Source organism: Festucalex cinctus, chromosome 13 (genome assembly GCF_051991245.1).
Source record: "Festucalex cinctus isolate MCC-2025b chromosome 13, RoL_Fcin_1.0, whole genome shotgun sequence".
Taxonomy (NCBI): Eukaryota; Metazoa; Chordata; class Actinopteri; order Syngnathiformes; family Syngnathidae; genus Festucalex; species Festucalex cinctus.
In genome coordinates this window covers 7,510,775-7,527,530 of record NC_135423.1, presented here as the reverse complement: position 1 = coordinate 7,527,530, position 16,756 = coordinate 7,510,775, and the positions used below count along the sequence as shown (strand labels likewise).

The 16,756-nt window shown below is 39.2% G+C and overlaps 2 protein-coding genes across 3 annotated transcripts; both read right to left on the bottom strand.

Annotated features, from left to right (window-relative positions):
* Positions 1-1,574: 1,574 nt before the first annotated feature.
* On the bottom strand, positions 1,575-4,586 carry p2ry13 (purinergic receptor P2Y13). Of its 2 annotated transcripts, XM_077540618.1 has the most exons (4): positions 4,579-4,586; positions 4,018-4,211; positions 3,054-3,443; positions 1,575-2,129 (listed from the first exon to the last, which is right to left on the bottom strand). In XM_077540618.1, the coding sequence occupies exons 2-4, from the start codon at positions 4,198-4,200 to the stop codon at positions 1,662-1,664; spliced, it is 1,041 nt and encodes a 346-aa protein (XP_077396744.1). In that variant the 5' UTR covers positions 4,201-4,211; positions 4,579-4,586; the 3' UTR covers positions 1,575-1,661. The 2 variants fall into 2 exon arrangements, with proteins under 2 accessions (XP_077396744.1, XP_077396743.1); XM_077540617.1 differs by having other exon boundaries at positions 4,018-4,586.
* A 5,303-nt stretch (positions 4,587-9,889) lies between these two features.
* Positions 9,890-15,851, bottom strand: p2ry12 (purinergic receptor P2Y12). Its single transcript, XM_077541151.1, has 3 exons — positions 15,748-15,851; positions 14,113-14,364; positions 9,890-13,286 (listed from the first exon to the last, which is right to left on the bottom strand). Exons 2-3 carry the CDS (start codon positions 14,350-14,352, stop codon positions 12,477-12,479), a joined length of 1,050 nt encoding a protein of 349 aa, XP_077397277.1. The 5' UTR covers positions 14,353-14,364; positions 15,748-15,851; the 3' UTR covers positions 9,890-12,476.
* Positions 15,852-16,756: the final 905 nt, after the last annotated feature.

The window sequence follows — 16,756 nt, the reverse complement described above, 5'->3', positions numbered from 1 at the left end:
AAAAATAATAATTAGGCCTACTCACATTATAGTATAGGGCAGTATAAGACCAAGTGTAAGCACATCTAAGACATGGCTGTCATCTAGTGGTTATAGGTGATAATGCAACTTAAAACTCAAATTTCTCATATTCATGGATGTTTTTCATATTTTAGATTTTTATTTTATGTTGAATGATTAGCACTGTTCTTTTCTTAAAATATTTTTGGTGTGTGTGGGTGGGTGGGGGGAGGGGGGTATTTATTTAGTCAATTAATCAAGGAGCCAAATTATTAAAAGCAAACAGTTTTTTTCTCAGACGTAAGTGGTGCGTGTTTGCATAAGTGCCGACTCAACATGTTCTTAAGTTGACAGAAGAGAAAGTGTCGGTTCAAGGAGATTAGAGATCAGGAAGTTGACAATGACACTGAGTACGCTTGACATCGTGCGTCCAATGACTTGGCAAACATTTTGGCAAACAGCGTGGTCATAATCTGCTGCAAACCCTGCAGCATCTATTGTCCATTCAATTTTCCTATACCCGATTTGCTATGCTTTAAAAGAGACATATGTAGCCATTTTATTTTTCATAAATTAAAAGGAGTGTTAGGTGTTTTTTTTATTTATTTATTTTTTTAATTGTTTATTGCAATGCTCACCGCACCCCTTTCTGCTGTGGTGTGTGCTAATGGTCGCATACCGGTTGTGACTACTAACATATGGTATGTTTATGTGCTACAAACCTGAAGATTGGAAGATGACTCTGCATAATTTAACACGTGGCAGTTGGGCTGGCATTCCAGAGACACACAAATGTCTTGAAAGCAATGAAAAAGTCAGTTTTTCATACTACATTCCCTTTACATTAACTCTGCCTATCAAAAAAATGAACGAACCAATCAGCATCCTTTGTGAAGGCAGCAAGGGGCGTGGTTTAGACTTGACATATGTTAAACAAAACGTTTCTTCACAATAGTGCTAATTTTGTCTGCCATTTTCAAATTTAACCTTAGTTTTAGTCCAATTCTAGTCTGTTAGTTTTGTTGTTGGTTTTTAATCACAGTTAGTCAGAACCTCATCTCATTTTTATGAAGTCCATTTTTAGTCGACTATAAATCTAGCATTTTAGTCTTTATTTTAGTCTAAGAAAACACAATTTTGTTCATCTAGTTTTAGTCAACAAAATCTGTCAATGTTTTAATCTAATTTTAGTCAGGACAACCATTTTACGTCTATATATATATATATATATATATATAAAAAAAAATATATATATATATATATATATATATATATATATATATATATATATATATATATATATATATATATATATATATATATATATACATACATATATATTAGTCTCGTCTAGTCTATTTTTAGTCTGGTGAAAAATGTGTTTTGACATTTATTTATTTTTTCTTACGAAATTAACACTCGTTCACAATACTGGTCGTAAGATAATAGCATGAATGTTGCCATAGTGGCAGTTTTATCCAAACTGGACAACATATTAACGCTTGACCAGTCGCCCCAATGAATCACAAGCAGTTTTTTTTTCTGTTTTTTTTTTATTTATTTTTTTATTTTTTTTTATGTTGTTTTTTAAATTTAATAAGATACAAAAACAAAATATTAGACCTATGTACATATTGGACATATTGTATAGTTCCAGTGTGTTATTTGAGTTGGCCAATGTGCACCACTCTGTTGTTGTTTGCCATTTGTGACATCTCCAGCTGCGTGGATGTGGCGGTGGGGGAATCTCCCTTGGGGAGGGGCTTGCGTCTGAGCGTGGCCGTGAGTCTCTTCCTGAACACGCTGCACAGGAACACGTAAATGAGCGGGTCCAGAACCACGTTGGTGGCCGACATCCACAGCGTGGTCTCCTTGGCCACGTAGAGCCCGTTCTTCGCCCGGCACTGGCTGATGGCGTTGCGGGTCTGCGTCAGAGTGTAGGGAACTCGCGCAAAGTGGAAGGGGGCGAAGCAGACGATGAAGACGGCAACCACCACGAAAACTTTGGCTTTGGTTTTGCGGCTGGCTGCCTGAGAGCTGCTCTTTGAGGCTTTGTAAGACTCGTAGACTTTCTTGCTAATGAACGTGTAGCAGAACACCATCAGGGCCAGCGTCCCCCAGAAAATCACCTACAGGGAAACACAAAGAAAATGTTTTTTTTTTTTTTTTTTCCCGGTCTCTCTTGGTGGAACCTGATACCCATTGTGAAGCAGTCCCGTTCGCTCCCGGCTGTTTTACTGGATTTTGACTGATTTTGCAAGGCCCACAGAATATTGTGTTCTATTGCTATAAAAGCATGGAACCTATCAAAAGAAAGATTAAAGTCTTTTCTTTCATCAGGAAAAAAAGTATGTTTCTATCTGTTTCCGTTTTGCAGCAATTAGCATTAGAAGAGAGCTAAGTATCATCAGTTTTCAAAAATCTATTTAAAATTGTAAGTAATTGAGATTTTTTTTCTACATGGCCCTGGTTGATCTCCTTTGCTCTGCTGCTACCTGCTGGCCATTTGTGTAATAACTACCATTTCTGCAACCGTTCTTTGCAGTTGAGAGGCTGCATCAAAGCCTTCTGTATGCTCTAGCATAAAAAAAACAAAAACAAAAAAACGTATAAATGCGTCTTTGGGACACGTAAAAGATAAATAAATAAATAAATAAAAAAACGTATTTACACGTTATTGGGAGCAAATGAGTTAACTAGCTATGTAGGTGGATAACTGGCTAGCAAGCTAACTAAAGAAGATTGTAGGTTCAGCAATATTAATCAACATATTTAGTGCACACACCACCCATACATGGTGTTATTTGGCCCATGCTCTTTTCAAGATATCGAGAAAATAAAGCTAACTAACTAACTGCAAATTTAGCATTATCATGTTGTCAAGAACGCATCTCGAAAACCCACAGGAAGTCGGCCATTTTAGTTAGTGCCTTACCTATAGACCAGAAAACTGAACATTTCTAACGGCAGAATTTTGAAGACATCATAATATGCTGGTATACCTAATAAAGGACTCATGACTGAACGATGAATTCTTCCTGTTTAACGGATACCTGACAGAAGTAGTTGAATCCTTCGTGCCAATCCAGGCCGGCCTGGCTCTTCATGGAGGTGCACTTGACTCGTCCGTTGGAGTATCGCGGCGGCTGGTCGCTCAGAATCACATTGGGCAGCGCCAACGACAACATGACCACCCACACGGCCACGCTCAGCGCCTGGCCCACCCAGACCCTCTGCAGGGCGCCCTTCCCGAACGGCCGGACTATCTTCAGGTAGCGGTCCAGGCTGATGAGGCCCAGCAAGATGATGCTGATGTACATGGTGATGTAGAAAAGAACGGCCGAGTAACGGCAGTGGAAGGCCCGCAGCGGACCCGCACCCACGCCGGCGTCGCTTAGGACCCTCAGGGGGATGGTCAACGTCATTAACAAGTCAGCCACCACCTGTTGTTTGAAAAGATCACAAGGTTGTGCTTTATAGATTCCTTTTGCATGCCGAACCTTGACCACCTTAACTCATTCACTCGCAACCATTTTCACAGAAGCAATCCCGTTCTCTCCCGGTTGTTTTACTGAAGTTTGACTGATTTTGCAAGGTCCACAGAATATTGTGTTCAATTGCTATAAAAGCCAGAAGAAAGATTAAAGTCTCTTCTTTCATCAGGAAAAAAAAGTATGATTCTATCTGTTTCTGTTTTGCAGCAATTAGCATTAGAAGAGAGCTAAGTTTCATCAGTTTTCACAAATCTATTTAAAATTGTAAGTAATTTAGCTTTTTTTTCGAGATGGCCCTGGTTGATCTCCTTTGCTCTGCTGCCACCTGCTGGCCGTTTGTGTAATAACTACCATTTCTGCAACCGTTCTTTGCAGTTGAGAGGCTGCATCAAAGCCTTCTGTATGCTCTAGCATTAAAAAAAAAAAAACAAACAAAAAAACGTATAAATACGTCTTTGGGACACTTACAACATAAAAAAACGTATTTAGACGTTATTGGGAGCAAATGATTTCAAGGACTCACCACATTCTTTAGAAAGACCATGAATGTGGACTTGCTGGGGATGCTGAAGAAGATCCACGCCGCCAACGAATTGAGCAACAGGGCGACGACAAAGAGGATGCTGTACAGGCAGGGGAACACCACCGAGGTCACGCTGATATCCCGGACACACTTGACGGAAGCGTTGGCTAGCGAGCCGTTCATATTTTGCTTTTCTGGAGATGACAAGGTCATATGACCGCATACTAGTGTTTATTTTGTCTGCCATTTTTAAAATTAGCCTCAGTTCTAGTTTTGATTTCCATTACATCCACCATTGTTTTAAATTTGCTTCAAGTATGAGTTAAATTAAATAATGGATACATTTTATGAGCAATCTTCTTTCACTATCATGCTTTTCTAGTGTGTATTGTTTGGGAACACCTCATAGGCCAACTGCCAAGCACCGGCTACCATGGCAACCAACTTATACTGTCCTGTACTTAAAAAAGAAACTTAATTACTTTTGTAACTTCACATAAATGCTAGTTATTTATTTATTTTTTTATTTTTTTAAAGATGACGTATTGAAATAATTCTTACCTTGTGTCCCGTGCTATGTGACTGTGCAGCACAAGAAGAAGAAGAAGAACATATAAGGCAATGATGGGGAGGGGTGGGGTGGTGGGGGGGTGAAAAAACACAATATTTCAGAAGAAGGAAGAAGTGAAATATCCGATTCCGCTTTCTCCGCTCTTATCCACAGGAAGTTAGCCAAACGGAGGAAACCCAATTGAACATGTATTGGCGTTTTATACGTTACTTCTTCACTTGAAATGCGCCTATCTTGAAGATGTGTGTGTGTTGTGTGGAGCTCTAACCCCCCCCACAATAAAAACAACTGTGCCAGGCTTCCTGTGAGTGAAAGAGACTTTCCTCGCTCACTTCCTGTCTCGATTGTTCCTGATTGTTGTTGGCGCTCGTGCGTGCCAGTTGACGGACAAACACAAACGTGCTGAGGGTCCGAGGAGCTGCTGCCCACCCCCTCATCTAGCCCACTTCTCTTTTCTCATCGGACTAGTCAAAAAAAAAAAGATGCCTGTGGGTTTTAGGATGTTAAAATGCTCAGCAAATGTGTGTTGATATACAATACTGCTTCCTGATGCTTTATAGAGTTTGACTCCCTTTTGCGACCTTCTATAAATAAAACGAGCGCTTTGTGAGAACATGACAGGCGTAATTTCCTGTGTGACTTTGCTTGTTGGATCAGGACCAGGAATGATAGCAGATGGGGGGGGGAAAAAAGAGAGACTTGTAGAGATGCTGGCGTTGAAAAGCGGTCCCAGGGCGATGGTTTAATTAACTTTGCGGTTTGCTACTTGAAGTAGCAGCGATGTGTAAAACACAGCGGCTTGAGGAACGTGAAGAAGAACTTGTATTTTGCTGAACAACATATACAGTATGTATCATTATCCACTGTATTTCTATTATACAGGGAGTCCTCGAATTACGTCGGAGTTCCATTCCTACGCTAGTGATGTAACCCGAATTTCAACATAAGTCAAATTTCCACATTAAGGTCAATATTTACATCAAAATAATTTGCATTAAAAAAAAAAATCTAAAATATATTAAAATAAAAAAAATAAGATGCTGTCCGACTGAAGCCCAAGTATTTGCTAATTTTCATCTGTGTCTCTTCTTTCTGTGATCTTTTTATTATATTTAGCTTCGTTTCCATGGTAATTGCTTTTCTTTTGGCTGGACCAACATTGATAGAAGACGTCGTTTTCTTCTTCTTTGGGGACAAGATGTGGAAAAAAAGAAGGCGAAAAAGCCAAAGATACTCCCACAAGTGCACAAGCGCTAGCACTAGCTAAGGGCTAAATATCGGACGAGGGGAAAACACTGCGGCCAAAATGGCGGACCAGGTGTAACCGTTGTAAAGACGAAACGCCTTAGGTCGAATGCGCCTTAACTCGAGGAATCCCTGCACTATATATTCAATGTATAATTTTGCCGTTTTGAAACCTCAACAAGCTAATACACCTTAGCTAGTGCCCTCCGGAATTATGCTGCATTCAAGGATGTTTGGAAGTCGGACTTTTCCAAGTTCAAACCAGGAAGAGTGTACGGGAACGCCCCCTTGAAATCGGAAATGCCACATTACAAAGTCGGGAAAAAAAAAAAGTACCCCGACTTCACTGACGTGGTGCATTGTGGGTAGTCGAAACTACCAAACAGTCATTGAAAATGAATTGGATCCAATGGAATCGGCTCTGATAGAAACGTTTCAACCTCTAGAAAGTTGCTGTTTTTTATTAACAAGCATAGCATGTGGTTTACTGACATCGGGGAAATTGACTTGGAAGCTTTAAAGTGTACAGTTACGCAAAGATTGTCACCACTCTAATCTCATTCAAATTGATAGGGTAATTGGTATAACCTCATTTTTCCCGTCGCATATGCCAAACTTAATGCGCACTTCGCTTATAGTGTTTGAGGCTTCTCAGTTATTTTATGTCATGCCGCCCCACAAAGAAGAAAATACCACCCATTAGCCCCCCCAACCCCCACACCCAACTCTAAAAAGTACAATTTTCTATAAAATTGTTGTAAGTACATCTTTGTAGAAGAATTAACACTCCTTGACAATAAGAGCGCCACCTACTGACTGTAGTGGATGTGCAATGACCCGCCTCCCTATTTGAGAAGGACTGGAGTAAGTATAAGTTTTCAAATTTGTCTTTCTTTGGGCTAAGTGCTAGGTTTAGGATTTTGATACCAATCAATGAGTTAAAAAATAAATGGGGGGGGGGGGGGGGGGGTGGTGAATGCCCTTTGAAGCATATTTCGTGTAAACAAAACCAAAATGAGTCATCTTTGTCATCTGTGTTGTGTTTACCGCAGTGTCTAGTCCACAAGTGCAGCCACCTGTCAGGCGATTGCCCCCCAGGTGCTTTCACTTCTGAATGTTAAGCTTGCAATAAATTAGCCACACACAATATGCTCCTTTTTTTTTTTTTTTTTTTTTGCATAATTCGCACAAACTAATGACTTTGTCCCAATAAAAAAGAAGCCTATAAAGACGTTTTTTTTTTTTACGGTAAAGATGTTACCTTTATTTTCTTTTATGGTTACCGTGGGAGACCTGAAATAAATGAAATGTTGACATTTTCCTGCTTTAACACCATTTGCTGAATAAACCTGAGTGCGTTTATACGGCTCCTTTGGATATTAAAAGTGCTTTACAATGTTGCACGGCCTCATTCACACGCTCACGGTCACACGAGGTGGAGGGGGAGGCGGGCGTGCGAACTTCATTTTCACATTCAGCGACTCTATGACGGGTGGTTCACGCACGCGTTCACTGTATACAGTACAGCTCGTCATTTAACTTCTCAACTTTTCACACATCCTCATTATGTTTCCTCTTTTGGTGTTTTAGCGCTGGGAATAGGGTTAGGCCGCAAGCCCCTCAAAGTTGGGTTTCAAGCCAGGATTCTGGTTTCAAATCAGGGTTAGGGTCGATTTGAAATGAGGGTTGGCATGGCTCCATGATTTCAGCTGTTAGCGCCGCCCCTGGTGAGATTTCAACTTTCAATGTAAGGTTTCAAGGGGTTTCAAGTAGCGTTTCAAGCCCAAGTTAGGGTTTGAAACTGGGATAAATGTTAAGTTATATGTAGTGTTGTTCCGATACCGATACTGGTATCGGCAGAGGTGCCGATACTGCATTAAAACAGTGGTCTCGGTATCGGTGACTACTCACAAGTAACATGCTGATACCATTAATTCCAAGGCTAATATAGGATTTTGGATCCAGCATATCCAAGATATCCTATTGGCCCTTGAATGCTCTCAACCAATGGCAGGACAGCTTTTTCATGTTGAGGAAAAAAAAAAAAAAACTTAAGTATCGGTATGGTATCGGTATCGGCCGATACTGCAAAGCTGGGAATCGGTATCGGGAGCGGTATCGATATGTATATATATATATATATATATATATATATATATATATATATATATATATATATATATATATATATATATATATATATATATATATATATATATATACTTTAGGGGAGTACTAGCACTCATTTTTTTCCAGTTAAAACACTGGTTACGTGAAAGCATCGTTTCCTCAGACGGTGTTTCCGTAAAAGTAAAAACACGAAGAAGGAAAACACATTGTTAGCGTAATTCTCAAACGTCACATTGAGCGCACACGTAAACATGTACCCTTTTTTCAAGTTGCACTTAAATAAGACTCCCTTACAACATATGCGAAGAAATGACCCCCTTCATTCAAAGTATGACACTTTAATAACCCCGCAGTTGACTCACAGGCCTCACAGGCGAGCAATCACAAAGTCACGCTTGATTGAGAAACACCACTCATTTTAACTTTCCTAACGAGCAAATACACAAACGTGTGCACAAATGAGAAATAAGAAACTTAGTAAACACAAATTCATTTTTAACACATTTTTCTCCATTTTGTTTTGTTTTGAACCATTAAAACAGCACTAGGACAAGCCCACTATTAAAAGAAAGCCTGACAGGAAACAACAGGAAACCTAAGTGAGCAACATCCGTGCTCATCATTTGCATCATGCTGAGGCTTGTTTTGAGGTGACCCCCACCAACAGCAGAGAAAAAAAAAACAATCTTGTGTTAACTTATTAATAAATAAGATATACTATCTCCAGCAGCCACAATTTTAGGCACACTTGCGCATACAAAACCTTTTTGCCTGTAAAAGTTGCTCAAGTTACCAAGACACATAAAAAAGCAATCCATGCAAAGCATAGATTTGTTTTTTTTAATGCATCTTTCAAGATCATTGCTGACTAAAACACACAGAGTAAGAACTAGGGATGTAACGATACCGGCAATATCAACAAAAAATATTAAAACTGCCACAATATATCATCATCGTCATGTCATGATATTAAAAGCAGCTCATCTGTTTAAAAAAAAACAAAAACAAAAAAACAGGTTGATTTCCATTTGAGCACCCTCTGGTGGCTAGTTTTTTTTTTTAGTGCCGTTTAATTCTCACAAGGCATGTTTTGGCATTCTATGTTTACAATCCACGCTAAGATGAATACATACATATATATATATATATATATATATATATATATATATATATATATATATATATATATACATATATATATATATATATATATATATATATATATATATATATATATATATATATATATATATATATATATATATATATATATATATATATATATATATATATATATATATATATATATATGACCATCTGCATCATCTTACATTGCTAGCCCTGAGTTGCACACATCACTCAAAGGAACGAGGAGGAGAAAAAAAAAAAAAAAAAACTGTCCGACTTGACTAACGCGTAGACCTCAGTTCTCGAGCCCCTCGTTGTCTGCAGTGAGTGCATGCGCAGCACACAATCAAAGGTGGTAGAGCGAGTAGGGCAGAGGATATTTTCTTGAAAAAGTCCAACTTGACAGCTAGCATGTGGACTGGGATCTTTGGACTGCTGTGACCGCCGTAGAGTGCCTCGTCGTCCGCCACGATTGTGGGTACATCACAGAGAGAAGCGAAAGTGCTATGGGGGGGGGATATTTGGCTTGTGCAAGTTTACCTAATAACGTGCATGCAGTCTTCCATCACACTTGTAGATGATATCAAGCGTCAGATTGGAAAAATTAAAAATGTATAGTAGCTCAATATTTTTGTCCTTTCCTGGTAATGGTTAAACTGTTTACATTATTAGTTGTCCACCAGAGGGCAGTAAAAATGAATAATTATAGATGAAGTTAAGCTGCATGTGTTGGAATTCATTTTCTTCATCAACACTGTTAGTTATGATGAGAGAAAATAGATAAGTCAGAATCCAACCTGAGGTTAAAGTTCCAAATTTATTGTAGTTTAAATCCATCCTCGTGTATTCCTCCGTACATTAGCCTCAAAACGTGACCCATTGTCTTGTTTATGCAATTAAAAAGTTAGGTAGGTGTTGAAAGCAACAACAGAAGTCAAATAAAAGAGCGTGCAATTTTCTCTCCCCCTTCTCTATTGTAAACCTGATTGCAAAAAAAATATATAAAAAAAAAAGATCAAAATGAAAACTATACAGCGCAATAAGCTTTTACAATAGCATCATAAAATTTCTGCTGTCAGAGAAGAAATTTTATAATCCAGTTTTTATGTCCAATTTGTGTCGCTCCCACAAAAAGAAGGACAAAATGCACCAACCAGGATTTTTTATTGCACTGAATATGGACTTATAGCATATCAATAGCATTTAGATTCAATTCAATTAATTTGCTATTATCATCATGGATTGAATGAAATTGAATAGAAGAGTTGTATGAAACCAAACTGTTTTTACAAAGATTAATCTGCTCACTTTGTAATGTGTTTATTGCTGTTGTTACCGTTTGTATTTACATTTGATTACACTACGACATACTTGCAATAATATGCAGAAGACCTCACCTGGATTATGCTGTATCTCCACAATGCACAATGTGATGTGAAAAGAGCTTCTTCACCCAAACACAAATTTCCAAGCACTGAAATGGAACCACCAAATGGTAATGACTCAAGTTTGCTTAAAACGACACTCAGAAATATGTACAGTATAGGCAGTTCCTCCATTTAACATGAATTATTCATTATTATGAATAGCATTGCATACTTTAGAATGTTAACACTGTTATGTGTTTTAGGGGTAATAAAAGAAAACATACTCAATATTGCTACATTTAATAATTCTTCCACTATCTCATGAAAAGATAGTGACCTGAAAATGACCTGCTATGTAATCCCTTCCTTAGCCACTGGAGGGCAGTGGCTCCACATCCGGTTTGAACAACACCCTAGAATACAAATACAACTAAATTGAACCACAAGTTGAATGGGTGAGATGCTTTTAAAACCAATTTTGGCATACATTCATTCAGTATAATTGAAAAAGCCTTCAATTTAAGATAAAAAAAAAAAAAAAAAAAAGACTTGCATGTGCATTTGGACTCAAACGCGCTCTAAAGCATTTTAACGTCATATTACTGTACTATTATTGCTTCATAAATACTGTAGTATGTTCACTTTGTATATATATATATATATATATATATATATATATATATCCATCCATTTTCTTGACCGCTTATTCCTCACAAGGGTCGCGGGGGGTGCTGGAGCCTATCTCAGCTGGCTTTGGGCAGTAGGCAGGGTACACCCTGGACTGGTTGCCAGCCAATTGCAGGGCACACAGACACAAACCACCATCCACACTCACAAGCACACCGAGGGACAATTCGGAGCGCCCAATTAACCTGCCATGCATGTCTTTGGAATGTGGGAGGAGACCGGAGTACCTGGAGAAGACCCACGCAGGCACAGGGAGAACATGCAAACTCCACCCAGGAAGGCCGGAGCCCGGACTCGAACTTGCGTCCTCAGTACTGGGAGGCGGATGTGCTAACCAGTCAGCCAATGAGGTTGACTAACTCTGATTAAAAACTAACAAGTGTGATTGAAATTGGACTAAAACTGAGAATTTAAAAATGGCGGATTGAATCAACACTACATGGAACAAATTAAATGGAAATGTTCAATATTACCTGCTGACTAAAACTTGTCATGACTAGGGTCATGCAAGGGTTATGCTTACTGTGATGACTAGGGTCATGTAAGGGTTATGTTTATTGTCATGACTACGGTCATGCAAGGGTTATGCTTACTGTAATGACTAGGGTCATGTAAGGGTTATGTTATGCTTACTGTCGTGACTCGGGTCATGTAAGGGTTGTTTACTGTCATGACTAGGGTCATGCAAGGGTTATGTGCGGGTCATGACCGTGAGGTCAAGTGTCTGTTTTGAACTGATGTAACCGGCATCTAGTTTCAACTGGTAATATGCTATGTGATGTCAGAAGCTATGTGATGTCAGGAATCTTTAATCTCTTTATCAAGTCAACAGCCAATCAGATAATTCCATGTCAGTCCTGTTACTCACATGTCTATCCACGACCAATCAGATCGATTCACTGTCTATATAAGCCTATATAAGGTTTATGTTTAAGCCTCAGGGTCCGCCAGGAGGCGTCCTTTGGGGGGTACTGTCATGATTGGGTCATGCAAGGGTTATGCTTACTGTGACTAGGGTCATGTAAGGGTTATGTTTACTGTCATGACTCGGGTCATGCAAGGGTACTAGACTAAAACATTGACATTTTCTGTTGACTAAAATTAGACGAATAAAATTGTTTTCTTGGACTAAAATAAAGACTAAATTGCTCGACTTATAGCCTAATAGTTGACTAAATCAAACTATGATAAAAACTCAACAAGTATGATAGAAATTGTACTAAAACTGAGACTAAATTTAAAAACGGCACATCAAATCAACACTACATGGAACAAATATTGGAGTGGAAGTTGTTCTGCAGAAGGCCTCGACAGCCTGACGCTCACATCACTCACAGGGCAACACTGCAAGAATCGGCGTCCGAACTCCTGTCCAGAAGCCGGCTGCAGGTGCCGGGGGCCAGCCTGAGGGTCTTGAACAAGGTGGTCCTGAAGGACTTGCAGAGGAAGAAGTAGATGAGCGGGTCCAGGAGCGAGTTGAGGGAGGACAGGAAGAGCGTGCTTTCTTTCAGCTGGAAGAAGAAGAGCTTGAGTCGGCAGTCGAAGAGGAGTCCGCGCGTCTGGCTCATCGTGTACGGCACGCGGGCGAAATGGAACGGCACGAAGCACACGAAGAACACGGCCAGGACCAGGAAGACGTTGGCGTTCATCTTCCTCTTCGCCCGCTGATTCCGCTTGGCCGAAGAGCCGCACGAATCGGGGCCTCCGGCGGCCTTGCTGCGCGAGTACGATTTGTACAACTCTTTGGTGATGAGGGTGTAGCACGTGATCACGATCAACAGGTTCCCCCAGAAGATAACCTGACACACGTGGTTGACCACCTCGTGCCAGAAAAGACCCGCCCGGTCCTTGAGGTCGCTGCACTTGAAGTGTGGCGAGCGCGGCCGCTTGCCGGTGAGCATCACGTTGGGGACGCAGAGCGCCAGAAGGACCATCCACACCGCGGCGGACAGGAGCTTCCTGCGGTACAGACGCTTGGCGGTGGTGCCCGTGAACGGCGACAGGGTCTTCCGGCAGCGGTCCACGCTGATCAGGCCGAAGAAGAGGATGCTGATGTACATTGTCAGATAGAAGAGCACCGAGGAGACCCGGCACACGAAGATTCGTAGGCCAGTGGAGGCCATGTTGGAGTCTGACAACACCTGCGGTGACACACAAATTCAGAGTGCAAAGGTTCAGACCTAACTTTCGTCGACCGACACAATGGAATGTGGATTGGCCATACATCCATTACATACAGGATAATAATAATAATAATAATAATAATAATAATAATAATAATAATAATAATAATAATAATAATAATAGTAATAATAATAATATTTTTTATTTATTATTATTATTATTATTATTATCAATAACAACAACAATAATAATTAAAAATAACAATAACAATAATAATAATAATTATTATTATTATTATTATCATTATTATTATTAATTTATAATGCTAATAACAATAATAATAATAATAATTATTATTAAATATGTCATAATAATTAATTATGATGATGTGAGGAATAAGCGGTCAAGAAAATGAATGGATGATGGATGGATGGATGGATGATGATGATGATTATTATTATTATTATTATTAAATATTTCTTCATCTTTTTGTCAAGATTTCTTTCCCCATTTTTCATCCAAAAATGCAAAATGCATTCTTATTGAGAGGGGAAGCTAACAATAGAATGAGATAAAGTTGTTGCATAAGTGTGCACACCCTCTTTCAGAATTCCCAGCACACATTTGCCACCAGTGCCTCTGATTGAGCCCAAATCAATTTCATCAGATCTCGGAGGCTTTTCTAGATGTTTTATTTGGAATTATGGCCATAAAGTTAAACCTTGGTCTCAAAATTTTGCTCTTGAAATTTCCCAAATATATATCGGACAATATGTTACGGAACTTTCAGTGACTTTCATCTATCTTTTAATCCCGCATGAAAGAATTTCTTTGTTCCCTCACCTTAAAAGGGAACGTGAGAGTCATGACGACGTCGGCGACCACGACGTTCTTGAGGTAGATGACAAAATGGGAGCGCGATGGGATGCGCAGGAAAACCCACACCGCCAGGCCGTTGAGCGCCAGCCCGGCAAGGAACAGGACGGAGTAGAGGACGGGGAAAACCACCGTCTTCGCCACATTGTCGCGGGAGCAAGTCTGGTTGCTGCCGTTGCCTTGGAACATTGTCTCGTTTGCGTCCATGAGGAGAGATGTCTGAAAAATCCAATTTTATTACAGCTTCAATCTAGTGTTAATTTCGTCAACAAAAACAATACAAAAATCATTTCGTCAACACACATTTTTCACCGGACTGAAACTAGACTAGACTAAAACCATTAATAAACAATAACTGGGACTAAATCAGTATGCATTTTCATCAACTAAGAAAATACAAGATGAATATGTCGTTCACTTAATAAAAACTGGACTAAAATCTATGGACATTTTAGTTTATGAACAAAACCGAGACGAAAATGATATGATTTTGTAAAATCTTGTCTCTGCTAATCTGTCACGTCTGTGACACTGTCATTTGACACAAATACATGGGACAGACAAGAGGTGGATTCATGATGAAAGGTAAAAAAAAAAAAGTAAATTATAGTTATAACTTAACTTATTTAGCCATTTTTGGCAGTCAAACATTATTTTGCCTACAATAAATTTGATACTTTCATTATTTTTCACGTACAAATAGTACCTTTAAAAACACATTTTGCAACTTGCTGTCGACTGAAAATGACATCACAAGGGCTCAGGTAACCAATCACAGCTCAGCTTGTGAATGTCACATGACCAAACCCAGAAAACAGGTGAGCTGTGATGTCATTTTCAGTCGACAGCAAGTTGCAAAATTTGTTTTTAAAGGTACTATTTGTACTTGAAAAATAATGAAAGTATCAAATTAATTATGGACAAAATATTAACTTTTTATTGCTATAATGGGCTAAATAAGTGAAGTATCGCTTTAACATTAATCCAACGGCTATAATGTTTCAACAATAATGTTAATGCGACTGCTAACTAATGCTGGCTAACTTACTAGCTCGTAGCATCGAGCAATAGTAGCCACTGTAAATGTGTGTGAAGTTGTTGTTTTTTTTATCAAAAAGATGAGAAATTTTTTTGTGAAATGGTTTGAGATCCGAAAAGGTTTATTAATTTAATGATTGTCCAGGCTAAAACTATACTAAAATGTTGACAGTTTTTGTTGACTAAAACGAGACGAATAAAATTACGTTTTCTTGGACTAAAATAAAGACTAAAATGCTAGATTTAAAAAAAAAAAAAAAAGGGATGCAGTTGACGAACTATAATTAGAAAATAACACGCGTAACTGAAATTGGACTAAAACTGACACGAAATTTCAAAATGGCAGACAAAATTAACACTACTTCAACCACAACAGAAATGGTCTCAAATTTACTTCAGACAAATATTCCACTCATATTGGATCTCAAGTCTCTGAGCTGTAATTTGGGGTTTTGTTAAAAACCAACTTCTTTTCCATGTCTTAGCTTTAGGGCTAAGAGGTCCCCAAAAAAGTTTACCAACTCCAAGAGTATTGAGACTATATAGTTGATGTTATAGACTGACCAGCTGTCTTCGTCCTACGAAGATCTCTCCGAGCTGTTTGGCCGCTGCAACCCGGATGAGTCGAATGTGACATTGGCCGTCTGACGGCAGACTTTCGCTTTGCCTTCTGCTTTCTCTTTCCTGTCTTGCGGAAACGCCGCAGACGATCGAAAAGCCTAATCAAGTGGCACCATACGGTGACGTCAACGGGAAGAAATGGTCGCATGGCAATATGTTGCATTGCTTCCTTTAAAGCCAGAAAAAGCTCACAATGGCTGTTAAACCCAAACCAAACGTTGTGGAATCCAAATTCTTGCCATATTTCGTTTATCTTATCATCCAGGATTAGGATCTAGCATTAATTTGATGGTGCACATGGTCATTTTGAAGGATTTGACACTTTCACCTCAAATGTATAATCGGGCGCTAAAAGCGCGTTTAATCACTTGTTGATTTTAGAAGATAGGTGGGGTACATCTGCCAATTATGAGGTACAAAAAGACCAAACACTTTCGAAATGCATTTCCCAAGTCAAGAAGTATAGCACAGTGTAACCATTCCCTCGCACATTTACACACATGGACAATTTTACAGTCTTCAATGAACCACAGAATTTACTGTATGTATTTGTAAAAGGAGCAAATAGAGAACATGCAAACTCCGCACAAGATGGCCGAAGCTAGGATTCAAACGTTGAACATCGGAACTGTGATGCAGAGTTGCTAAACACTCTGTGTCATGGCCTGCGCCAGAGTTCATGACCTGTTATGCGTTTGTTTAGGTACGATACGTGATGTTCGTGATGTCAACCTTTCATCCTTTAGGTGGAGTCTGGACCTATGTGATGCTATTCTTTAGTGCGATTCACTGTCTGTTGGTACAGTCTGAGAAATGTGTTCGTTGCTGGATTATTAACGACTGTCTCTCTGGGTTTCTGCCTCTCGATGTGAATAAATGGGAAAAATCTTATTTGTGTCTGCATCTGGGATCCAAACCTCGCAGTACACACAACACTATGACATTGTGATGG

Excerpts from the sequence above, each read along its gene's own strand:
- p2ry13 (XM_077540617.1), bottom strand. The coding sequence starts at position 4,230 with ATGACCTTGTCATCTCCAGAAAAGCAAAATATGAACGGCTCGCTAGCC. Across the intron at positions 3,444-4,017 it reads TGGTCTTTCTAAAGAATGTG|GTGGTGGCTGACTTGTTAAT; the intron begins GTGAGTCCTTGA and ends TTCAAACAACAG. Across the intron at positions 2,130-3,053 it reads GATTCAACTACTTCTGTCAG|GTGATTTTCTGGGGGACGCT; the intron begins GTATCCGTTAAA and ends GTTTCCCTGTAG.
- p2ry12 (XM_077541151.1), bottom strand. The coding sequence starts at position 14,352 with ATGGACGCAAACGAGACAATGTTCCAAGGCAACGGCAGCAACCAGACT. Across the intron at positions 13,287-14,112 it reads CTCTCACGTTCCCTTTTAAG|GTGTTGTCAGACTCCAACAT; the intron begins GTGAGGGAACAA and ends GTGTCACCGCAG.